The sequence below is a fragment of the Aythya marila genome (genome assembly GCF_965140915.1).
Source record: "Aythya marila genome assembly, chromosome: 2".
Taxonomy (NCBI): Eukaryota; Metazoa; Chordata; class Aves; order Anseriformes; family Anatidae; genus Aythya; species Aythya marila.
Genome location: NC_139043.1, coordinates 121,610,838 through 121,637,236, shown reverse-complemented (window position 1 = coordinate 121,637,236; position 26,399 = coordinate 121,610,838). Strand labels below are relative to the sequence as shown.

At 39.9% G+C, this 26,399-nt stretch overlaps 1 protein-coding gene across 1 annotated transcript in view; it reads left to right on the top strand.

Annotated features, from left to right (window-relative positions):
* CPA6 (carboxypeptidase A6) overlaps positions 1–24,534 on the top strand; it is a gene marked incomplete at both ends in the record, with an annotated part of 81,409 nt that extends 56,875 nt beyond the window's left edge. Inside the window, 5 exons of the mRNA XM_082755391.1 lie at positions 11,964–12,074; positions 12,297–12,387; positions 17,321–17,523; positions 22,621–22,705; positions 24,347–24,534. Of these exons, the coding sequence (XP_082611517.1) occupies positions 11,964–12,074; positions 12,297–12,387; positions 17,321–17,523; positions 22,621–22,705; positions 24,347–24,534 (678 nt within the window). The remainder of the gene's footprint in view (positions 1–11,963; positions 12,075–12,296; positions 12,388–17,320; positions 17,524–22,620; positions 22,706–24,346) is intronic.
* Between the last annotated feature and the right edge of the window lie 1,865 nt (positions 24,535–26,399).

Here is a 26,399-nt window from a genome sequence, read left to right as displayed (position 1 = left end):
TTCAGATGCATGATATGTTTGCAGGATTTTGCACAAAATAAATGATGAAAAATCTTTATTTGCAAGGTCCTTCCTATGAACACAATTTTCTCACTTGTGTTCCACCCCATCACTATGATTCCAGAATGCTATTTATCTGCCTTTGATTTTCTGGGGTCTCTCCATTCAGCAAAAAGATCCTGACCCCGTAAGTCACTTCATGAGAGTAAATTTCTGCATCATGATCACCCTAGAATCATAGAAAAGAATCTCAGAAAAACCCAGGTTGGTAGGGACCTCAGAGATCAGCCTTTCACCCTAATGATATTAGACTTTGTCATTACCACAGAGATAGCTGAGATACCATATGTGAATTCCTCCAAAAGTCACAGCAGCATGTAGGGCAAGTACTGAAATAATGAAGCTATTACAATTAGGTGAGCCTCTCAGCACAGCTGCTGATGGATGGATGGATGGGCTAAACTAGATCCAGAAGCTGATCTCCAAAGTGGTGTGCAATTATAATGTGTATATTTATTACAAATATTGTTAGTGTGAAGGTGCAGAAACTTGCAAGTGTTCCTGAGCAGCTCTCCCACCCTGGAGAAAAGGCTGCAGGAAGGCAAGGAGAGGTTTGGAACACATGGGCACTGGTGGAAAGCCTTCTGCTCAGGTACACCTTCCTCATGGAGGTTTTAACAAAAAGCACTACAATGTGGCAGAAAGGTAAAAATCGTGAGGTTTCTCTGTAGAGCTTATTGAAGAACATAGGCTGTGTGTGTGTATAGGAAAACCTTCTGGTTGTTATTTGAGATCCTCGGAGAGTAGCTTGCTAGTAGGAATGTTTCACTAACTATATAAAGGCATTTTCCTAGATTAAAGCAAGTTTTTACAGAACTGAAGAGTTCCTTCAGACATATATACAAGAATGTATAGTTCTGCCCATCTTGGTCATGGATTGCCATTTTTCACTGATGACAGACATTTTCTTCTTTCCTTAGAGCAATACTTCAATCCAGCATTAAAACAAAATGCATCAGGATAAGAATTGTGCTTGCAGCCTCATTACATTAAAATGGCTAGGAGGGGAGAAGGGACAAGACAATTACATGGTTTGAATTAGAATAATGCTTTTCTCAAAGGGATCAGGCAATTTGAGTAAGAACTCTGGGAAAACTCTAGGTCTCTCTGTGCTTCAAACTCTGCAATTCTCTTTTTCTGGCAAACACCTCCTGTAAGCACCACTTTCCATCCTCCCTGGCGCCTAAGGGCAGTTCTGAGAAAGGGCAGTCCACTTGGAAAACGATTTTTCCAGGCATGTCTGTCGACTCTAAGGAATAGCACCACAAGCCCAATGATTTAAGGCAAGCAAAAGGAGGAGCTAGATTTATGCAACGTTAGGCTCTCCTCTAGTAGGAACAGCAAATGCGCGTCCCTTTACTGTGCAGGCAGACTGAAATATTTTATCATGCTTTCACTTCACCCTGTGACTCTGTCACTTGTTTTTATTGCTACTGTCAGGCTGCTGAATTGCTGGCAGCTCCCTGGGAGCCATGGCCAGGGCTGACATGGGCCTGGCAGCCTGTCCCATCCCACCATCCCAGCCAGGAGCGCCAGGAATCAGGACATCCCTGGGGATTGGGACAGGTCAAGGCCAGGCCAGGACATGGGCCTGTGGATGGGCCCAGTTCAGCAGAGACCATGGCCAGGCAGGGCCGGGTGGGGTGCCCTGTCAGTGGGCACTGACAGCAAGGGCTGGGGGTGCCCTTGTGGTCCTGATGGCCATAAGCTGAGGAAAATATTATTACCGCTTACATTGAAACACTTGACTTTTAATTCCCAAGCTATTTTATATATAGGAAACCTCCTGATCTAAGTGGGAGGTCTATATGGGGTTCAAGACATAATCCACCTTTTCAAGTATCCATACTCCAGTGTACCACAAGGCTTTTCAGGAGATTTTGCTTAGAAAACAGCCTCTATGTATGAATGTCACTTTATACTCAAACTCAGGATATGTCCAGATATCCCAGCTAGCTTGGGAGCCCTCAATATCTTCTTTGTGCCCCTGGAAGCAACAGGTTGGGGTGTGCCAGCTAATTTCCTACATGCATGGGAGACACCATCTCCCTCCCATAGGGTGGAGGTGCCACCAGGCAACTGGTTGTTAGCAGCTTACTGGGGCACAGGCAGTAACACCCTGCTTTCTCCAAAGCATCTGGAGCTGCTCAGCCAAGCAGGACCTGGTACACATATATCTGAAAATGCAAAGCAGAGCAAGGCAAAGCAGACTTGGGAAATGAGGATGTGGGACCAGAGCGTGGGAAGACAAGAGGCAGCCTGCTATGCAGGCTCCTTCTAGATTCAGGCAAATACAATCGTTAGAGAAAAGGAACAGCTGAACTAAGGGAAAAGGGAGAAAGATCCACAAGGATCTTTCAAAGAGAAAGAGAACACACAGGGAAGGGTTTTGCATTATGTAGTAATATAACTGTGAAGTACAAAAACAACCTTCTTGTGTTCTGAAACAAAAGGAGAGCAAAGACCATTGTTTGGTTTCAGAGCGTGTTTTTTTTTGTTTTGTTTTCTTGTTGTTGTCCCCTCTTAAAAAATTATAATCTACTCCAGGATGAGCTCTGGCCTTGGCTTGGTATCCCATAGGTCTGGTGTTAATAAGAAATTCACTGTCTGTTTCTGTAGTAGGCGGCCCTGAATGCCTTTAGTCTCAGCTAAAGATAATCAGATGTTCTACAGGGATTAACAATACTGGTGGCCTCTGAGAAACCCTACCTCATGGTCATTGAATTTTAGGTCAAGAAATGGGACTTCTGTGCATGCAGGATCAGAGTTTTAGGTACCAGCTGATGAGCCACAGAGAAGTGTCTGGGTCTGTATTGTAGTAGAAAACCTGGCAATAGTTATTTGCTGCGAATAACTGTTTACAGTGGCGTTCCACCAACCTCAAGCCTTACTCAGATGAATAGGGCCAGAAATAAAGACCCTGACAGTGGAAATATTAGAAACCTGCAGTGGAGTATAGGGAAGCAATACGAACTGTGAAAAGAAATGGAACTGATTACACGTGAACTACTCTGAAGGCAACCTGCAAAGATAAATGAATCTAATGCAACCTGGACTTTGTTTCCACAGCAGCAAATTAAATATATATGTATATATATATATCCTCCTACATTTTTAAAACATCTGCATGGAATCTAATCATACATTAAAATGGGTTGGTAAATATTACATACTGGAAAGAAAGGGACTCTGTTATGTGTAATTACTTTGTAGAAAGCAGTAGACACACAAAAAAAAAATCAGACATAACATATTTAACCAAAATTAAATAGCCCTTCACATAAACAAGGAAGCAAAATCTACAGACGTTTTGCAGAAGTATATTAATATATATATATTAAGTATACTTAATATATAAGTATATTAAGTATGTATATGTCTTAACTAAGAGCATTTAACTCCTCTTCACTGTGTGTGCAGCTAAGAGACTAAAAGCAAAATTCAGATATCTAATTATCCAGACCTCAGATGTAAGATTGTAACATTGTTTTGAAAATCTGAAATATTATTCACAGGCTGCTGTTCAAATTAACATCAAAACTAGGTTCAATTTCAGTTTTAGTGGAAGCAGATGAGGATTCACATTACATCTGGTTTGACTTTCTTCCCTCTAGTAAATGCTGCCATTCGATCCATGTCAATGATATATAACCTTGAAATGTTGCTCATACAACATTTTCAGAAACAAAATACAAGAGGTATAACTTTAAGATGCCCTATTCTTCACTTCTGTTGAAAGAATCTGTATTTTAAACCTGAAGGATTAGAAAATTCAAGAAATTTAATTAACAGCTTCCATTAAAAAAAAAAATATATATATATATATTTCTTCATGACAAAATGTTCTTAGAATACAATGGCAAGCAGAACGGAAAAGTCCACTGAGATCAAATGCAGTTCCCTAAGTGAGTGGCCTCATCAGATTTTCAAATGATAATGCAAATAGTCTGACATTTTGGAAATACGTAACCCTCCACTACCACCTTCGTCACCAATCCACAAAAGTGGGCCTTTCTAGAAAAAAAAAGGAAAACTGCCATTTCAGCAGATCTACACCTCCAATGTGAATGGTGGCATTCTCTTCCATAGACTCCCTAGGCTCTTACGTTTTTGAAATGTTTAAGTTTGGGGATTTTCCTCAAAATAATATTATTATTCTTTGAATGTTTGGTTCAGGCGTTGACCTTGCTAGACCACCTATAACAATTCCCTGACCCCTATCCACTGGAAAGGAGCTGTATAAAAGAAGAATCCAAATATGCACTCTGAAGCCAAGTACCCTTGCAGCACTGCATCATGTGGGTCATAATAGCTGTCGAATCTCAAAAGAATCCCAAATCTGAGAAAGGTATCAATATGCTCTATATACCTTAATTTGAGAGATGCATGGTTGCAAGTCCAAATTCTGAAATGTGTCTCCTATGATCCCGAATATATGATTTCCCAAATTGTCCAAGGCAACGTGTTTGTGCTTCATCATGCAGACAGGGAGCAGACAGGTAACCTCAGACAAAACAAACAAACAAACAAATAAATAAATAAAAATAAATACATTAAAAAAAAAAAAAAAGCTGGGCAGATTTTTTTTAAATGCTGACATTGATATTGATTGCTGCCATAGCCAGGCCTGAATCCCATCTTTGCACTCCATAGCACTGAGCTAAGAGAAATACAGACACTGTCCAAGAAGCAAAATGGCAACACCTGCCTACAGTATTCTAAGCTTGAGACTGATTTATGAGACACTTTGTGGGATGCATTCTGCCAATAAGGCAGCCATCCTGCTTGCAGACCAGGCCCCAGAGACCAGTTTTTACCAGGAATTTTGGATGGTTTGAGGCCTCAGATTCTTATAGTGAATGTTTATGAAGTGCTTGACTGTGAAGGCAGAATACCTAAAATAATAGAGCATATATATACAGAACTGAATGAGGACAACTGTGTGATCAAAGGCAGGTCCAAGCAGGAGACCAAGACAGCATCAATTTTTAAAAGGTTTGGCTATTCCTCAGTGCTAGTCAGGCCATGTGGTCAGAAGGCCGTAAAGCTATAACTATTCCTACTTTAAGAACTGCTGAAAGCCAGTTTAGCATTTATACTCATTCTGCAAAGTTCCACAGTCCAGGTCCTGATGGACAAACCACCTGTGAGATGCTGCATCAGCAGGCAGAGCAGCACTCAGTCACTCACTCATTCCAGTGCTGATGTCCACACTGTCAGGAAAGCAGCCTCACTTTCTGGATCATTTCTGGGTCTTGAATTGCATCAAAGTTGTTAAGCCTTTAAGACTCAGGAGATTTATTTCCCCTCGACCTTTATAACTAGAAGAGCCTCAAAATGTTGGCTGCTCCCCCCACTGATTAAGAGATTCAGACACCAGTTTTTCACCCACTTCATAAATATTCTGACCTCAGGGGTCTGTAAGAGTTATGTGAAGCAATACACTAATGTTTGTTAAAGATTATATTCTTGACCTATCACTTCTCAACAGACTTAAGCCTTTCAGACAGGTACAGCTGAAATGCCACATTCCTACAATCCACTATTTCACACAAGTATTAATTTAAAGAATGCTCGTTACACCTGTGTTTAGGAATTCTTTGAGACAATGTAGTTAGTTCACACACGTACACAAAAACACCAAAATATGCTTTCCATCTCCATTTTTTCACATTCTCCTAGCAGAGGTTTAGAGCTGTGCAGGAAAGCAAGCAAAGACTTGACTGTATCTCTCTGTATGCCCTACATTTATACCACTGCTGTTCCTGGGGACAGATGTACCCCTAATCTTAGCATATATGTGAGCACTGGCTCTCAGAAACTCGAAGAGCTTTTGAAATCTTTGGAAATATTCCAGAGTCAGAGGCATGTAAGGTGAAAACAAATACTGTATCTGTAGATTTTTCCCTTCACCCTTTAGCTGGATACACTCCTTCTTTCCAAGGTCCCTTCCCTTCAGCTAAATTTCTTCAGCTGATGTTGGTTTGACTTGACATTTTTTCTTGGTTGTTTTTAAACCACCACATCTGCTGACTCTGTAAAATCTTCTTTTCTGTGTTTTTCTCCTGTTCATCAGTTTTGTGTTCACCCTTGTTTCTTAAAACAGGACCAGAAACTTCTAAGGGCTGCATTCTGGCCCCCTGCAGCCTCCTTCCCAAGTGTGACTGATTGTGGCACTGTGAGGACTGAGCTCTTCTCACCTTGAAGTGCCAGTCACCTGGTGAAAGATCTCTACACAAATGCTCTGACAGCTTTTTCAGTAAATGTCATACAATCATTTGAGCTTAATTTTTATTGTTTGCCAGATTCTAGTCTCCCCAGCTGTCTTTTTAGCTGCCTAGCCTCAAAAATAAATAAATAAATAAATAAAATTGTCTTCTCTGAGTGCTCCCTGTATATCCATTATCTGGGGGAAAAATCCATCTGTTTCATCCTGCAGCATCTATATTTGAGACACTCAGCCTTACTTATCTTTAGCTAATTCATTCTTTTCTGTCAGGAGCTTCTGCCTGAGATGTTATTTGGTTTTGCTCCATCAGAGAGATCTCCTCTTTCAGCCTCTTCACTCAGTACTTCATTCATCAGCCTTTCAACAGCAAGAGGTGCTGGTACAAATGCAGGATCTGTTTTATCCGCATGATTTTTTCTTTCTTCCAAATGCTGTTCCTGCCATTTGAAGTTTCCATGCCATAATCACACCTATCTGTATCTAGTTTCTGCTACCACTCAACATCTCCACTCCACTCCACAGCTGGTTCAGTTCTGAACAATGTCTGTTATTTCCGCAGCCAACTTACATCCCACTTTGGTCTGAGTTTGTGCATCTCTCCAGCACATTCTTACTACTGAAAACAGATGTTACTGATGTGTACCAATTCTGACGGGTAGGAAAATAAAGTAGCTGTGAACACTACTAACAGGAGTTTCCAGGACTGGGCCTTCAGTTGTGATTGTGATGCTTTGTTATTATTGTTATTATTTTAATGGATAGTACCTAAGCCAATGCCAAAAAGGATGGAGTGCAGTACCGTGATATCACCACAATGAGGCATGTGATGCATTGTTTTAAAAACAGCTGTGGCAAACCATTTCTATGCTGTACAGTATTTCTTCTCTTTTTTGGGTCCATAATGGATTTTCCCAGGTTCTATTCAACATTATTATTGTTTAGAGAAGGTCCTCTCCTTTGATGTGACACCTTCACGATGGTGAAAATATACATATTTAAAATTACTTCTGGTTTTTCTTTTCCAAAAGGAAAAAAGCCCTGCATTATTTCTCTTGTACACTTTCAACTACCCAGCTGCATCTTCCCAACTACCCATGATCTTAAGAAGCTTGAAATTACTTTCATTGTGCTTGCAGCTGTTCATTTTTTCACAATGTGAATGCATGTTGATAAAATAAAGGTAATCTTGCATCTGTCTTGTGCCTGTAGTAGGAATTGTTCAATGACATTTGCTAGTGTAAACTCCTATGTGAGTATTAATCACTAAGATGTTCAAAGTCTGACCCATGAGGGCTTTTAACCTGTTGAGTGTTCAGTGCATGAAGACAATTCACATTGTTGCTTCAACACTTGTCCTAGGGAAGAAATACTGTTTTATATTTTAGCAACCCAGCCCTTTATGACGATGTTGAGTAAAATAGGACCTCAGTAAAACTATTGATATGCAAAGGCACTATTTATCATGAAACACTGTGAAAGAAAATTACGTGCTTTCAACAACTTAGCTGTTTCAGAAACTGACCTATAGGCAATAATGTGTATCTTAATTATTTAGCTGCATCTCGACTATTAAATTTAATCATCTACTCAAGTGAATTATATTGGGTTTCCCTCAATATGCAAGACCAACATCTCAGTTGGTTGCCACCAAGTTCATGTGGGCATTAGTTGTACACAATTACCAGGATTGTACACAAATTACCAGATTGTACACAATTATCTTTTAAAGAATTCATAGTGCTTCAGAATAACACAGGCTTTTCCTTTCCCACCTAGATAGTCCTTGAACAATTTGGGACTTAAGAGGGTTTTTTTATGTACTACCCCTCTGAGTGGAACCAAGAAGCTATATCTCCTATTGCTAGAGCGGTCCCAGACATGGTGGGACTGCTCATTGTTTCTGTAACATATCAATCATGTTGTTGTCCCTCTGGCTTTTCTCTGCTTCAGTATCTTCTCCATTTGAATCATTAAGTAGTACTATAAGCAAGCCTGGGATACCACAGCTCCTTCTCCTTTGCACAGTCTTTTTATGGACTCTCTTCTGAGTGCTGCAGAGGAGTTTCAGCACACTGTCATTTTTCTCCATTGCTGTTTTTGTATTCCTCCTATGGGCAATGTTTTCTGTATATTATGAAAGAGGAAGTAAGATTTTGCTTGGGAAAAAAAAAATGGTTTCAGGTTTCAGACACAGTTCAAGCTTCAGTCTTGAACGTTTGACCCTTTACTTTTAGATGGTTGGTTCTAGGTACTCATTTGTACCTTCTCCTTAAAAACAGGTTTACTGCTCTGCTTGTGATCAGAGTGCCAGAGCAGGGCATTAGTAGTAAAAAGGAAAATGGGGATAAAAGGATGTACTGCTTCCAAGTACAGTGACAGAGAAAACTACTGACAAACTGATAAAGTGGCCATGAAGGCCTGAAGGGCAGATCATAGTATCACCCTGCTAAAATGTAAGAAATACAGAGAATAGTAAAACATTATATGCTGCCATCAGAAGGATATTTTAACTGATGTCTTTGTAAATGTGTAGAGGAGTTAATCCTGTGTTATCAGAAGGTTTTGTTTTGTTTTGTTTTGTTTTGTTTTGTTTTGTTTTGTTTTGTTTTGTTTTTGTGTGTGTGTGTGTGTGATTTCTGGTAAAACAGCAATGGAGTCAATTCTCTATGCTAAAATAGTAACGTTTAACATTCAGTGTGAATGTTAAATTCAAAGACAGAAACAATATAAGCTGATTGTTACCTTAAATATAATAATTATTAATTGTGGGACAGCAGATCATTAAGGTCACATGCAACTTCAGAGTTTCTCTCAAACCTGTTTCCTCACTTTGTTCTTCTGAGTCAATCCCTTTACTTCATAAAAAGTCCAACTGTGTCCTAAATCCATTTTAAACTCTTGTGCTTTATTGCTTTGGCTCTTTTGTTTACTTCATCCCCCAAATTAAATTCTGTATGGTCTGGGTCCTCAGCCAGCCTAAGCTGGCATAGCTTGATCAGAAACCACTACTCTCTGCTGATCCAGATGATTGAGCCCCCTCCTATTAATCACCAGTCGTTTCCCCCATCCCCCAGGCAGATTGCTTGCACGTTGTTGGCAGGGTTCCTGCATCATCTGTTCATTCACTAATAACACTATTCAGCATTTATTGGGCCAGCCTGGCTCTCTGCGCATTCAGCAGCAAAGCTGCTATTGATTGCATGATGGGGAAGCAGAATCGAGCTCTATGAAGTAGCATCACTTTGTATTCTGAGGGCTGTGTGCAAACTACAATGCAGTTAATTCACTAATGGTTTATATTTGTCTTGCTTCTGCTGTAGTGAGGAGAAAATGTTTCAGCACTGCTGGGGGTGGGTTCGCACAATCATTATTTGGAGGATTTGAAAGTCATGGCACAAAAGGCAAGTTGTGTGCTGTGCTCCAGCAATGACACACCTTAGTGCCTGTGAGGCACGTTGCCAAAGACCTCCCAGTTAAGGGAGGTAAGATTATACAGCCTGTGTTGCCTTATTGCATGTGCCAAATAAAACTGCCAGATAAAAATTTACTATGAAGGACAAAATAATTTCAGCAGAAAGAATTAATATGATCTCACTTATACCAGTTTACACCACCTACACTCTCACTTTCCATGAAGAAAGCTGTGCCAGGTCCATTACATTTTAAGTGAAATGGTACTCTGAAAGGCTAACCAGTTTATTAAGATAAATCATATATGTTTTAAAGAACAGAACTAAATGATTGATATATGTGCCTCTAAATCAATTTTAAGACTTAAAAGTTTGAAAAGTATAACTGCCCTCCAAAGCACTAAAGCCCTCCGAAGTCTCCCATAGTATTTCATAAAATACAGCAGTCATTCAAAATAAAACAGAGCAGCTTTAAAAAATTAAAGGGAGCTTGGAATTTTGCTCAACACGAGCCAGCAGTGCAAGCTTGCAGCTCAGAAGGCCAACTGCATCCTGGACTGCATCAACAGAAGGGTGGCCAGCAGGGCGATGGAGATGACTGTGCCCCTCTGCTCTGCCCTTGTGAGGCCCCACCTGGAGTGCTGCGTCCAGGTCTGGGGTCCCCAGCACAAGAAAGGTGTGGGGCTGTTGGAGCAGGTCCAGAGGAGGGCCACAAAGATAATCAGAGGACTGAAGCACCTCTCCTATGGAGAAAGGGTGAGAGGGCTGGGAATGTTCAGCCTGAAGAAGAGAAGGCTCCAGGGTGACGTCATTGTAGCTTTTCAATACTTAAAGAGGGCTTATAAAAAAGATGGAGACTTTTTGCTCAGGCAGATAGTGATAGGACAAGGGGAAATGGTTTTAAACTAAAAGAGGGGACATTCAGAGTAGATATAAAGATGAAATTCTTCACTCAGAGGGTGGTGAGGCACTGGCACAGGCTGCCCAGAGAAGCTGTGGATGCCCCATCCCTGGAGGTGTTCAAGGCCAGGCTGGATGGGGGTTTGGGCAACCTGGTCTGGTGGGAGGTGTCCCTGGCAGGGAGAGTTGGAACTAAATGGTATTTAAAGTCCCTTTCAACCCAAGCCATTCAGTGATTCTATGATTCTATGATTTTGTAGCTTTTGAATTAAAAGTATTAATTCAAATATTTTCATTATGTCCCTTCTTGCAAATTTGGAAAAGCTCTGAAAAAAATTCAAAGCTTATCCTTGTAGTTTTTAAGGAGTGTATCGCCATAAATTAATTAATTATGTTTGGCTCTTTTAAGGAGATTTTTTTAGAAGTATTTTTAAGAGTTTCTTCTTCCAGTTTATGATACAGTATATAGAACTCTTCAATCTAACAAAATGCATAATTACAGATGTAACTTGCAGTAAAAGAATGGCATGCACAGATAAAGCCACAAGCAAATATGCCAGTCTTGTTATCTCTGATATGTAAATACCCACCACAAAGACCCAAGCTGAGCTGTATTTGTTAATACTGGCTAAAAAGAGAAAAGCATTAAAATGTCAAGGAAGTGATCTGTGGTGACTTGTTTCCTCCTCAGCCAAATTTCTTCTCCCTGAAATAGCTGCTGAGGAGTTTCTGGTTTGTTTCATTTCTCTATGATGGAGAATGGAAAAAAATTCCTTTCCCTACCCAGACTTCCTCTTCCTTTATAGCTTTATACCTGAGCTTCTCCAAAAGTACAGAGCTTTCTATATTGTAAAGGAATAAGCTGCTTTTATTGATGATTGTGAATATAGTTAATTACTTTGAATACAACAAAAGATTACATAAGGTGAGCCTTAAATACTTTTATACATGCTCTGACCTCACCAAATCATCACCTGGTAGGAACAATAGCACTCCATTGGCTTATGGGACCTAAGCATGTTTCCTCAGCTAAGAAACTATTCCACTGACTTTCAGCTCTTACATCAAGAAACATTTCACGTGCATTTGTTTCTATGTAATGTGAGTTGTATTTTCTTGTCTATTAAAATTAACTGAGAAAAATAGGGTCTTTTGAACAACTTTTTTCACATACACACACTACCTTTAATCACATTTAGAGGAAGATGTCAGCCTTTCCAGTACAGCTCTAAGAATGCCAACGGTGCAGTAGAAACAGGCCTCTATAGTTCCAAAGGCTGCATGACCGTCTTAACTGGTCACAACACTTAACCAGGAAATTATTTTTGTTATGGAAGCTACATACTATGACCTTTCTCCTGTAGGCTCTGCAAACATACCAGACTGATCCTGCCATGAGAAGGATGCTAACTCAGCTGTATTTCTATATTATGCCTGTATTTAATGTGGATGGATACCATTTTAGCTGGACAAATGTAAGTAGTGTCAGTAGTATTACTCAAAAAATTGTTCAGACAGGAAAGATTGAATGTTTATTTTGTCATTCAAACATGACTTTCTGTATAATCTGACCCGTCAGTTTGTGTCATGCAAAATGGAAGTAAATTAATTCATTTGTGTGTACAGACAGATTTTCATCAAACTATAGTAATATTGTTAATTATATTGTTAATTAACTGTTTTAAAACTTACTTTAGGATCGATTCTGGAGAAAAACAAGATCAAAGAACTCCAGGTTCCCATGTTATGGTGTTGATGCAAATCGCAACTGGAAAGTGAAATGGTGTGGTAAGTCTGGAAGTACTTTGGTCCACCAGTTCAGATTATCCTGTATTTATATATCAACACAGTAAGTGGATTAGATCACATCAGTTGTGAAGTGTTCCACAGTTAAAGCAGTTAAAGTTGAAGCTGCTTTCCTATAACACCACAAGGCAGGGCTCAAGTCTTCCATCTATCTTAAAAAAAAAAAAAAAAAAAAAAAAAAAAAAAAAAAGGCTTGAACTTTGGAAAAACACATCTTATCACAAAAGTTTTCATGGTAATTGTGGCAAAAGTGAAAAACCACACATACACCTGTTCTGCATTTCTGCAATAACTTAAATCATATGAAGCATAGTGTTGAGTTTGGCCTGTCACGTTTCAGAATTTACCTGACTACAACTTTAGGAAATATTTTAGACTTCATTTTACATTTTATTTAATTAATCTCTTCTCTGAAATGACCTTAGTTTTGGAAACTTCAGATTTGCTTTGTAGAGAAAGGTCTGGGAATATTTTAAGACTATTATTTTTAGTGATTTAGTGAAAAAGCTTTTAAATAGATGGAGATCAATTTTCAAGCTCCCTGAATTTCTGTAAATACTTTCATAAAAACTGACCTAAATTTTGCATAGAGGGCACAGTAGTAATGAAATATTACCAGAAGGATATGGAATGGATCAGCTGAACAAGAAATGGTATTTTATTAAATCTTACAGCAAGGTGATACAACTCTCACACAGCAGTCAGCAGCCACACAAGTTCTGGTGTAGCAGAAAGTAACAGCCCTTCATTGTCAAATACAGCATTATACACCTGGTTCTTCTGCTGACCTGCTCTCCCATCTCGAGCAACTTCCTTCACCTCTCTGAAACTGTGTTTGCATGGTGTTAGCACAATGGTCCTCCCTTTGACCTATTCTTCTGGAACTTTCCAGGTGTTTCCACAGTGCTCTCACCTCTTGCAGTAAGGCTAAGCACTGTGCAGTCTGCCTTTCATTGATTTAATTGCCTAAATAGATTTTTGAAAATTGTAAGGATAAGAGTAAGGGTAAATTATCTGCTTGGGGGAATTATAAAAGAGATGAGAGTGAACAGAAGCATACGTTCAATATGTATGCCTCACCGTCACGGTGAGGGTGACGGAGCATTGGAACAGGCTGCCTAGGGAGGTTGTGGAGTCTCCTTCTCTGGAGATATTCAAGGCCTGTCTGGACGCCTACCTGGGCAGCCTGCTCTGAGGAAACTGCTTTGGCAGGGGGGTTGGACCCGATGATCTTTCGAGGTCCCTTCCAACCCTTACAGTTCTGTGATTCTGTGAATACAGTACGGACCCATACACTATGGACCTTCCAATTTCTATCAACTCTACTTGCAGTAAAGAGAGGACTGACATGGAAGCAGTTACAGACGTTAGATTTTAGATGAGAATCCCTACACCTCATAAAACAGTCCTAGGGCTGCTATCATGATCTTCAAGGCACATTTATGCCACAAAACATATTGTAAAAAAACCAAATTCCTGCATCACTGCTATTATCTATTACTAAAGTGCAAAAATCACAACTGCAGCTATTTTGGGGATGTGTTTTTACTGTTCAGAAATCACCGGCATAATTGGAATGAATAGTTCTCTTAAAAATCTTCAGAACCATACTATATCTATCATGCAACATTAATATTCACACAGTGTGTTTTCTTTCTAGAACTTAATTAATCTTTCTTGGGTTCAAATCCCGCTGCTCCTCCCTCTTCCTGCTCCCCAGTATTTAAAACACTCCAACTGTGTTAAAACCTAAACACTTTTTACTCAGTCCTGAAAATGTTTGCTCATTTTTCTGTTTAAAAAAAAAAAAAAAATCTAAGTTAAATGAAACCATAACAATACACGTGTTGTGTGTTGCAATCCACTACTTGTTAAATCTCTTCCCTGCACTATAAATGAAAGGCAGCTCCCCACCACAACTTTAAAAAATAAAAATTCTTTCAAAGTTGCTCATCATCCCACTAAGCACATGCTCTGCTTTCCGCACTGGACCCTAAATTCCACCTGATTCTCTCTTTCAGCAGAGAATAAAAAGCTCTTTCATGGACAGGGCTGACTGGTGCTCAGAAGATCCTCACCTGGAGGCCTGTGTTCTTGTTAATCTGACTCTAAATGAGGCAGAGAAGAATCTGGATCATATCACACGTTGAGGCTTGTAAAACCATGATGCATTTAAAATTTAATACTGCGTATGCTTGTAAAAAACTTTTAATATGGTTCAGTCACGCCTACAGTTTGCAGCCAAGGCTTGAACTTCACTGCAGGACTCCCAGGCAGGTGTGTGGTAGCAGAATCCAGCCCCAGCAAAGCCACTGTGTGCTGGCTGCACTGAGCTATTTGGTAAAGATAGCACAGCATCCATTCTGCTTTCCTCTGCCCTTCTAGTGCAGGACTTTCATGTAAGCTTTATGATGTTGCTTCTGTATTCTCTAGGGGCTGAAAAATGGGTTATGTCGCTGATTGTGATAGATACCATTTTGCAGCACCCCTGTGCCCAAACTAGTGCACAGAAATTGCACACAGCCCCAGGTGAATACTGACTTCAACACCTCTGGTGTACAAATGTCCCTTGCAATATATATATATATATATGTATATATATATATGTATATGCAGTAAGTAGCACAATGGTTTAATTCATGAGATAAACAGCAACTTTAAAGCCAATAACGAGGTACACAGAATTAAATCATTTCATAGGGCAAATCCAGTGAAAGGGTTTGCATCCAAAGCTCTGAGAAAGAAGCAGTGGGAATTAAAATTTCCAGTGCATCTCATTTACCATTGCACCCCATTGCTCACTGAGTACAGCACCCCACACTGACAGGAGAAGTGGCTGCAAGGACGTTTGAGAATCATGCTCCAGCTTATCCATACTCCCAGTTTTGCTTGTGTACCCAGTTAGACTTGGTTTTATCAGTCTCTGCACATGCTTCCTTTGTACTTTTGATCTTATGATAGATGCTGGATGATACCCTTGATATACTACTAGGTACAAAAATAAGGCAGCATGGTGATATTTAACGCAATTCCATTTTCTTCTCATGAATATAACTTTGAAATTTCACAGGAGTTGTTGATACATGCTGTATCATTTTTTATTTCTTGTGTTACTGTAAAAGAACTTGCAGTATGAAAATTCAGGATATCCTTACACTGTCCATGGGCACCATGGAAACTCAGTCTCTTTACCACCAGCCAGCTTCACTTAAAGAAAAACATTAACTACAGCTGGGATTACAAGTGGCTCACGATAGTAGGCTGAGCAGTTTAGAGAATCTTTTCTTCACTAAAAGTCACTAAACTGAGTCATATTTTACCACTGGGTCATTTTAGTGTTAGCTTGTAGGATTATGCTTTTTATTAAAAAGGAGGCTCTTTTTCATGGCTCAGCATAGAACACTGTTATGGGAGATGAAGCATCCATTAAAAAAAAAAAAAAAAAAAAAAAAAAAAAAAAAAAAAAAAAAAAAAAGCAGTAGCTTTGGAGGCTCTGTTAAATAGCTTTCCTTTAGCTATATTATCTGACAAGACATCAAGGCAGGGTGCTCTTGGGATCTGGATGACTTGGTGGCCATCTGTTCTGCAGGGAGGACACCATCTGCCCTCAACATAACCCTTCCATACCCACTGCTATCTAAGCAGTAATACCTTTTGATATCCCCACCTGTGGCCATTGAATGATAGCCTCATTTTTCCTATTACAAATGAAGCTGCAGTGTGAAATCCTTACACTTTTTATTTTATTTTTTTGGCATTAGGATGATCGCATAACCCTGCTTTAGTTCATATTATTATGCACCCTCACACACTGCTTTTTTCTTATTATTTGAAGATGGGAGTACTTACTATACAAAGGAAAGCTGAGAAAGCACTGCTTTTGTAAATCCCTGATGGTACCAGGAAATGTAGCAAACAATTATTATTCTGCAGGTCAGTGTGAAGCATGTGGCATTTAGAAATCACAGTGGATAAAAGAGTGCTATAGATTTGCATAAATATTCTTCTTTTAGGCCCAAGTCCTAAGCTGTAAATGAGGTGGTGGCTTAGGACCAGAACTGCTATGTGATAAAGGAGCCACTACCACGCCTCCTTTTCTGAGTTTCATCTTTCACTACCTCATGGGATATTACATGTAGGTTTCACTTCTGTAGCTTACTGCCACATGAGCACAATGATGCAGTGAAAGAAATCCTCACAAGTGTGCCCTTGCTCCTTTTTGAAAGAAAAATAAACCCTGTGCAAGATGAGATTATTTCTATTTTAGTTAACTGAGCAATCATCCTATGCAGCTCATCATTTTTTTTCCCATAAGGTTTGCGAGAGTAAAAATAGGCAGTAGTCAGGGACTATTCTCATGTTTGAAACGAGTCTCAAAGGTAATGCATGTCGAGGTTACCTACCTACCATTGCAGCTATCACTGCATAAGCTAGTACACTAAACTACTCTTAAGGGCTAGACTGGTCTTGGCAGTGACTGGTGAAAGATTCCCATTATTCCTAATAGGCCAACTGAAACCCCTCACTAGTTTTAATAAAACCTCTATGCCAGAGTGCTATCATAAAATGTGCCCCTCATATGGAAATCTAGTGAAGAAAATACAATGAAGCCATGCTCTCCTTTTCTGTTTGGGTTAAAAACACATCCGCTGGGGAAAACTGCTTGTAGTTGGCCACTTGGCGTGTTTATTAGATGAACAAGCAGATTGCTGTGCTGAGGTCCCACTAGCTCATGCCCATCATTCACAAAAAAAGCAACTTGTTTATGGCTTTTCATGCTTTTGCACAGAGACTAAGCAATTTTTTTATGGCTTTTCATGCTCTTGCACGGAGGCTCACATAAGGCTGAGCCAGGAGTTGACCCATAGAAATTGCCTGTGATTGCTCACCATCAGCTTTCTCATTCCATCTCTAGATGAAGGTGCTTCATTTCACCCATGCGATGACACCTACTGTGGTCCCTACCCTGAGTCTGAGCCTGAAGTAAAGGCTGTTGCTCATTTTCTCCGCAAACATCGGAAACAAATAAAAGCCTACTTGTCCTTCCACGCATATGCACAGATGCTGCTGTACCCTTACTCTTACAAATATGAAACTATTCCAAACTTCAGTTGTGTGGTAAGTACATTAACGCTGGGGAGAATACACTTCTCTATATAACATTTTTTGGGTACATTTTCATTTTGAGAAGAGGGTTGTTTCTTCAATGCTTTGCACATATTTAATATTGAGCAGTATTTATTCTGGATCCGCTTACAATCTCATTTCTGATTAGATAGCCTTCCCTCAAAGTGAGTCAGCAGTAATTTGATTTAAATGGTATAGCGCCTTCCATCCATCAGTCCCTGCAATTTACCCTATAGGATAAATCCCTGGGTTTTAATTATAGCTATTATCATTTTATTTAATTAACAGTAATGGGAATTATGTAGTTAAGTCCCTGGGCATCATCTAGCTGATATCCTGTCCCTTCATGCTCAGAACTGGAACACTTGAAGCACAAAGAAGATCATCTTCAATTTTATGACCAAAATAAAATTGAAAAGGTTTACGTTTATTGATTAGAGGAGAAATCGCATAGATTTCACCAAAAATAAAGCTTCTACTGCCATATGTATCAACCTGCTCAGACGTAGCATTTTTACCACTTGATGACAAGCAGTTAATTAACATCAGGTACTTTGGAGCTTTTGTTTATTAGGAGAATAAATTAATAGCATATTTTTTGATGCAAGCCTATTGATTTACAAATATGTACATTTCATGTATTCTATGCTCATCCAAATGCAGGAGAGCTATTCCCCCTGCTTGCAGTACGAAGTCTGCTTTGAGCCAGACTCCTGTGCATAAAACCCTCCCTTTAGCCTATTCTCTCAGGGAAATGTTGCTCAAGCTTCACTTGCTCTTTGCTCCTGCTCACAGCCACATATTGCAGCAATCACTAGCCAGCATCTTTCTTTTGCCTTGCCCATATATCTCTCATTCTGGCCTTGAAAGTTGCAGTGACATTTAACTTCCTAGTTAAAGCTAGTTTACTCCAGAAGGAGCTTAACTGCATCTTACATTTATCCTGTGCAAAATAAATGATGTTGTCAGTCCCTGGAGATTCGCTGAAGTTTCACTGAGCTGCCCTCTCAGGAGACTGAGCAGCCAGCACTGCACAAACTGAAGCCTCTTTGTTGGTTTATTTCTGTTAAGACACTTAATTTCATGAGTTACTAAAATTTCTCCTGTCTGATGTCATTCTTGGGAAATAGAGCAAATTACAAGTTAGCTGTGCAGGCAAAGGCGCTAAAAATATGAACTTGTGGAGACTGGTGATCAAACTGTGCACTGACTCTGATTAAATCCATGAACCTTGTTTTTATTCTACTTTCTCCACCCTCTTTTAGGGAACAGCAAAGGGTTTCCCAAATGAACTGGTAGCTATTAATTACCAAAAACTGTAGTCTGGGAATTGAAAACCCCAGGATCTCACTTCTTCGAAAACCAGCAGGTGCAAACATCCTTTTATTTTAGAACAGACAAGACAGCAAAAGGTAAAGACATGATCTTAGGAAGAATCAGCATCTCCTCTGCCGGATGATTGCTGGGTATCAACAATACCAGGAGTAATGTGAGACAACAGACACAGTATTAGGAAATTCATTTGAAGGAAAATGAATCTCTGAAAGTTTTCATACATCCCAATAAATCTTCAGTACATGTTCTTGTTGCTTGATGGCTATTTCCTTTCTGAGAGAGAAACTGCCCCTCAGTGCACACACTCTACTTTTCCATCCAGAGCTTTTAAACCAAAGGAGTCCATCTTTGGTGAGTGATAGGTGTGTCCTGAGTCTGTCACGAGGCTTTGCATCAGAGGGAGTTTGAGTGCGAACCTAAAGTGACAAAGACACTGGTTTAGACAACAGCCCTGGACAAATGGAAGTCAAACACCAAATCTCAATGTTCTGTCACTGTTTGACTCTGGCATTGGTTTTGTTGCGGTGGGGCAAAAAGGAGAGGGAGGTTGTAATAAGAAACCAAAGTGATTTCCTGTTATTTAGAAAGTTTGGTATGGGAGGGTTATAGCGGAAATGAATGGAATAGTGTAGCTTATTTATTTATGTGTTTTAATATTTGCCTCCAGCCAAAGGCTTCGCCACCCGGCAGCTCCTAAATGAATAATCTTTAATATTTGAAGTGTCTCAAATTTGAAGTGACTTAGGCTGAGGTTCCAGACTCTCCAGTTCTCTTGGAGATTTGCAGTAAGATGGGAAGTGGCAGTCTCTGCTTCCTGCTGCTGATGGAGCAAGCTTTGCTGGTCCACGTGGACTCCACATGCACAGCAGATAAATAGCAGTTGGTGTTAACAGGGGGCCACAATTAATCCCAGGCTAAAGAAAGGATGTTTCTGTCTGGGTCGTGTCATTCTAGAGAGCTGTCAGTTACCATTTCAATTAAAGCGTTCAATTATTCAGAGCTGCTTTGAAACTGGAGAGCTGTGTACTGATCACAACATGCATATTCTGGGGTAATTTAGGCACGAGTCTGTTATGAACCTTATTAACACTCTCCTGAAATCTGTCCTTTTAAGATACTTAAAAGGAAAGTGTGCTTTAAGAAAAAAAAAAATGCAGCAAAAACCTTCATCTACCTAGAGAGTTTTAAATTTCACCTACTGTTCACTCCTTTTTTTTTTTTTTCTCCTGTACAGTCACTTGTAATAGTGTTTACGGTGAGCTTATATGGCCTGACTGAGTTTGTGTATCTCCTTGTAAAAATCTGACAATTGTATGTGAAGCTTTCTCCTTGGGGGGGGGTGTTAAAGGGCTGGTTGCCCAGGTTTATTCAGAGTGAGATCTGCACAGTGTGAAATGTCCCCCTTTGGCACATAACTCCAAGAGGGGAAGTGAGCAGCATCCCTCCAGGCTAAGAGCAGTGCAGGGACACCTGCCTACATGCCAGACACGTACTTGGGTCCCTCCTGGGCTGACCTTCGGGCAGTTGCTGCCTCTGCGCAGAACTCAGTGCTGTTGTGCTGCTTTAAAATGGGAATTGCCAAAGGATTTCTTCAGAATGATTTCGACAGGGCTTGCCTGTTTTCTGTCGTTGCTGTAGGATATGTAACTCATGCGGGGAGTGTTCTCTCTCATAGCTGTGTTCTCCTTTCCATGGCACATTTACTGGGATGACTGCGCACTGTCGCAATGAAAGCCCTCTGCCCTCACAGGATCTGACACCTCCTGCCCCATCAGGGTCCTGTGTGTGATGACTCACAAAAGTTGAGGCATCTGCATGCGTAAGAGGAGGAATAGTCCCTAAAGACAGTACTTCCCTCTGTTTTGGGCCTCCTGCCACCTCCTCGTGCTTGGTGTGGGGTGAGTCAGAAATTGCCCGTCGGCGTCAGCTGGCTCCCAGGTCCCAGCCCTGCAGAAGTGCAGGGCAGCACTGACTTGAGCAGCTCCTGCCTTCGTGCAGCCTCTTGTGGATGTGGTGAGAGGAAGACAAGAGACAAACTGAAAATATCAGGCCAGAATCTCCACCACAATCTTCCTTGTGCTGAGAAACAAACAAACCAAATCCAGTTGTGTCTAGCAGATTTTCATAATGGGGTAAAAATTTCTTTTTCCATTCGGCAAGAGCTGGACAAGCTAGATAAATGGGCCCGTGTGAACATAATGAGGTCTAAGTGCTGCACCTGGTGTGGGGCAATCCCAGACATGAACACAGACTGGGAGAACTCACTGAGAGCATCCCTGCAGAGAAGGACTGGGGGGTTCTGGTCGACGAAAAGCTTGACATGAGCCAGCAGTGTGTGCCTGCAGCCCAGAAGGCCAACTGCTTCCTGGGATGCATCAACAGAGGAACAACCAGAAGGGTGAGGGAGGTGACTGTCCCCCTCTGCTCTGCCCTAGTGAGGCCCCACCTGGAGTGCTACATCCAGGTCTGGGGCCCCCAGCACAAGAAGGGTGTGGGGCTGTTGGAGCAGGTGCAGAGGAGGGACATGAAGATGGTCTGGAGCACCCCTTTTGTAAAGAAAAGCTGAGAGAGCTTGGTCTAGTGAGCCTGGAGAAGAGAAGGCTCCAGGGTGACCTCATTGCAGCTTTTCAGTACTTAAACTGGTCTTATAAAAAAAGATGGAGAACAACTTTTTGCTCAGGCAGATAGTGATAGGACAAGTGGGGATGGTTTTAAACTAAAAGAGGGGGAGATTTAGAGTAAATATAAGGATGAAATTCTTCACTCAGAGGGTGGTGAGGCACTGGCACAGGTTGCCTGAAGAAACTGTGGATGCCCCATCCCTGGAAGTGCTCAAGGCCAGGTTGGATGGGGTTGTGAGCAACCTGGTCTGGTGGAAGGTATCCCTGCCTATGGCAAGGAGGGTTGGAACTAAATGGTATTTAAAGTCCCTTTCAACCCAAGCCATTCAGTGATTCTGTGATCCTGTGAGTCTATGATTCTCCAGGGTCCTTTCCTTTGAGATCATAATATTCCTTTTTCTTTCAAATATGTGCATCCTTCCTATGGGTTTGCAAGCAGTATTAAGCAGTAGTCATGTGTGACCCTCAGGACTTGCCATGCACCAGGCCTCCTGCACGCAGTTTCAAAGGATGCTGTGAACCTCCTAAACAGACTGTATCCATATGGATCTTGAAATGTAGGTGCTCATTTTCCCCACACAGCACTGAACCTGCACTTCTGCAATAGTGAAAATAGATCTCCAAGCCTATGTTTCCTGGTCCCAGAGAAAGTTAGACCAGCGGTGAATATTCCCCAGTCTACCAGAGATTCAGGAGTGGAATTTGCCTCTTTCCTTCTTCCTGCTTGCTGAACTACTGTGGAATGAAACCTTCAACCAGCAGCAGAAATGAGGTTTAGTGGACTGGGAAATATATCTGCAGATGTTGGCAGAATATGCTTGCATAGTTTTTAAATGCCTAAAAAATGGTATATATACACCTATAATTAGAAATATTTAATGGCTGACCGTTCACAGTGCAGTGAGCTTTTTTATGCCATGAAAATACCGAATCAAGTTCTTAGTGTTAGGGAATTACTGTCAATAAAGATAAATAAGGCATTTCTTGCTTAAAATCATTTTAGTTTGTTTGCTGCAGACTTACAGAACATGGCATTGCGCCGGAAATCAGCAATCCATAGCTCAGGTTCCAACTCCACTGCAGTATTTAATTCAGAACCTAATTTATGCATTTGTTTTTCTCCCCCACACAGGAATCTGCAGCCTATAATGCCGTTAATGCTCTTCAGTCTGCCTATGGCGTAAGATACAGATATGGTCCTGCATCTAGCACTTTGTGTGAGTTTCCCTCTGACACAAGTTTATGACTTTCACCCAACTATAGTAAGAAGGAGACTACCTTTGTTATTACAAAGGAAGCAAATGCTGTTTAAAGTGAACTTTGCTCCAGTTGTGGATGGTGAAGAAGGCGGAAAAAGTTTTGTAACTGACAGTCAGTTGATTGCAGTAAGATTAAGTCAATTGATGCAATAAAAGAGAATAAAATGCAATGCATTTTAGAGAGGAAATCCAGCAAGTAACATGTTCAGAACATACAAAAAGAGATTTAAATAAATAAATCTGAAGATCTGAAAAAGCATATCTTTACCAGATACTGCAAATGCATTACTACGTTATGAAATATTTGGGAGAAAATAATTCAAAGTAGTTTTCAGCTTTCACTATTACTTTGCCTCTCCCTCTATGTACTTGTGATAGATACAGCTATTCATGAGCTCCTTCTAAAATTTAAGATGATCTCCATAAAACTTAGGTTTCAAATGCCTCAGTGTCTAGATGATGGTAACTGATAGCAACAGTATCTTTACTTGGATATCTTCCGTTTTTTCAGAGGGTGATTTCAAATGCATTTTCCCCTATAAACAGAATAATTTTAAAATACTCTCTTTAAATATGTAACAACATTTGTCAAACAAGCTCCCCATGCAGATGGGAAAAAGGAAATGAAGTTCAATAGGTTTCAACGAGACGTCATTCTCTTTACTGAAACTATGAGGCCTGAATTCTCTTGGTAAGAACAACAGGCTACAAAAAAAAAAAAAAAGTGAGGAGCTTAAGTAAATAGCAAGATCCTTACCAAGTAATCTGCATCTCCTTTGCTGTTGCTGTGTTTTGGTTGGAGCTCTACACATCACACTGTGCCGTGGGCCCCCATCTCACAGCACAGTCATCGTCTTGTGCTCATTACAGTGCAGTCGTTAGCTGTGTCGAAGCAAGAGCAGTGTGAATTAATGCTAGAATTGCGCAGAAGAAAGCAGGCCACATAGGAGATGGATCTTTATATAAATATAAGTGTCTTGGGTAACCAACATATGGAGATAATGAAAAGCATAAGAAACACTCTTCCTCTGGAAGGTTTGTTAATATTAGACACCACCTATGCAAATGCAATCATACTGTAAGGAAATCATGAGACGAGACAGAAATTAAGAGAAAATAATTTTAAAAGCTCTTTAGAAGGAGACTGTATTTTACTTTATCATCTTTTTCCCTTCTCTATGAAAAGGAATTGCCTTAAAAAAAAAAAAAAGAGAAAAAAAAAAAAAAAACTAGAAGCATGCAGAGCACAGTTCCAGCTGGGAGATCTTCATGGAAGCAAAGCTCTGGTACAAGAACAGTTTGGGGCTGTGTACTAAATGTTTGCTTTTATTGAAGTTTCTCTACACAGAGAACTCAGTTATTACTTTTTTCATGTGAAAATTTAGGGTCTAATCTTGTATTCGGCCGAGCACTTTACACAAGGAGCTGGGTGCCCATACCTCTCTCTGAAGGGTGTTTTGGGTCAGGGAGCAACAGCTTGCATTGTAGCTGTAGTCACTGTGTGCTCTAGACATAATACCACGATAACTATCCAGTGTTTTCAACATGACCTGCATTGAACTGTATTTTTTATACTTTTCTCTGAATTCTCTCTTTCAGATGTGAGTTCTGGCAGCTCTATGGACTGGGCCTATAAAAACGGTATCCCCTATGCGTTTGCATTTGAGCTGCGCGACACCGGCCATTTTGGGTTTTTACTTCCTGAGACGCTGATCAAACCAACCTGCACGGAGACCATGCTTGCAGTTAAAAATATAACTCTTCATCTGCTGAAGAAATGCCATTGAGAGCTATTTCTAGGATCTGAAATTAAGGGTTTTACTTCCAGCATCAATGCCTTTCAGTGCGTTTAATTGTCAGGGTAAGCTTAGGCTATAGAAGCTATAGAAGGTAATGGGAAATATGGCATTGTTTCTACCAGACTCACCTGGCCAGAAATGGAAAAGAAAAACAAAAATTTATTTTTTACTCTACAAAAGTCCCTGAAGTTGATATAGTAACTTAGTTTTCCATTTGGTGTAACATATTTAGTTCTTTTTGCATTAAAGCTTTGATTCTCTGCCAGGGACTTCACTGCGGCAGTTCTTGTCCCATATACACATGCTTGAAAGAAAACTTACTTTCTAGAGTGTCCCTGGCCTTACTGCTTTCCCAAACAGGACTTCCCTCAGTGGAGTCTCTTGAACAAGGGGATAAAATTAACCTTCATGTATATGCACTGTGTCCCAACGCAGGCCTGTGTGTATAGCAGTAAATGGCAGTGCGGTATATAGTTGCAGCTGGACATGCTACAGGTAGCAATGTGTCTTCTTTCTGCATTTATACATATATATGTATATGCACTTTTCTGATTTTTATTCATATAATGCAGGAATTTGACCCAAGGTTTCCTTTAACTGTTCGGAAATAACAACTTTCAAATGTATATATTGGGGTGGACTAAAAATCAACATACTGCCCTTGAAAATGTAACTTCCCTAGAGATTTGTAAGAATTATAATGAAATATTATTGAACTATACAATACTCTGCTTTATGGAGAGGCCATAGCTGACAAAGCAAATTGCCATGACTAGGAGCTTGGAACCAGGCAGGTGACTGGTGCTTCTCGGTTTTGCCATAGTATATGCCCATTTCTACCAGCTGAGGACCTAGTCTTGACCTGTAATTACAATGTTAACTGATGTTTTATTCATCGGTATTCTTGCAGTGAGTTCCGTAACTCTGTGGCTATGTGGCGGCTCTTCTTGGAAGTCATATTTTTTGCATGCTTTAAAGGAATTAATAATAGATTGTTAAGAGAGATGGAGGTGAAATCAGAAGCTTTACAGCTGAAAGAGAGAAAATAAGCACCATGTTTGAAAGAATAATAATGAAAGCACAGAGAATATAACAACTTGTTGAGGTTTTGGGGGTACTTTTAAAATACTATTTTTTATTCATTTTATTATATCTGCAAAGGCATATATTTTACTTTATTAATGCTGAGTTTAATCTTATGTCATAACATGTTAAATAAAATGTATTTGTTAATAAATTTATCAAAGGCTTTTGAAATATTCTTCACATTCTATTTCATTGTTAAGCCTTAGTTCATGGTTTTAACAATTTTCTGTATCTGTAAAACATTGTATCTGTAAAACATCCGTAAAACATATTGTATCTGACAGATACAATACTTTAAAAAATCTACACCCTCTCTAGATACATATTTGAACTTAGTAAATGTACAACATTTATGAGACTAGGGAGCACTATATTTAAATAAGAATACTATTGTCTTCAGGACTTCAAAAGGCAATCAGTGAGCAAAGATGACAGAATCCCATTCTATGTAAGTTTAACATTTTGTTAATAAAATGTATTTATTTTAAGCAAACTTTCTGAAAGCTTGTCCAGACTTGATTAGTTCAGAGTTGTTTGAATAACGCAAGTTTCTAATATGCCTTAATTAAAATCTAGGTAACGGAAGCTCTAAAAAATATCTATCCAATGATCATCTCCCATTTGCTTATGACCGTAATCATTAAATATTTTGAAGACCACAACAACAGACTCTTGCTATGTACAAATTCTTGACAATCAGTCCTGGTTGTGGTGTAAATTAAATATTAGCACCAATTGTCAAGAGTTATCCTGGATTTAAGTAATAA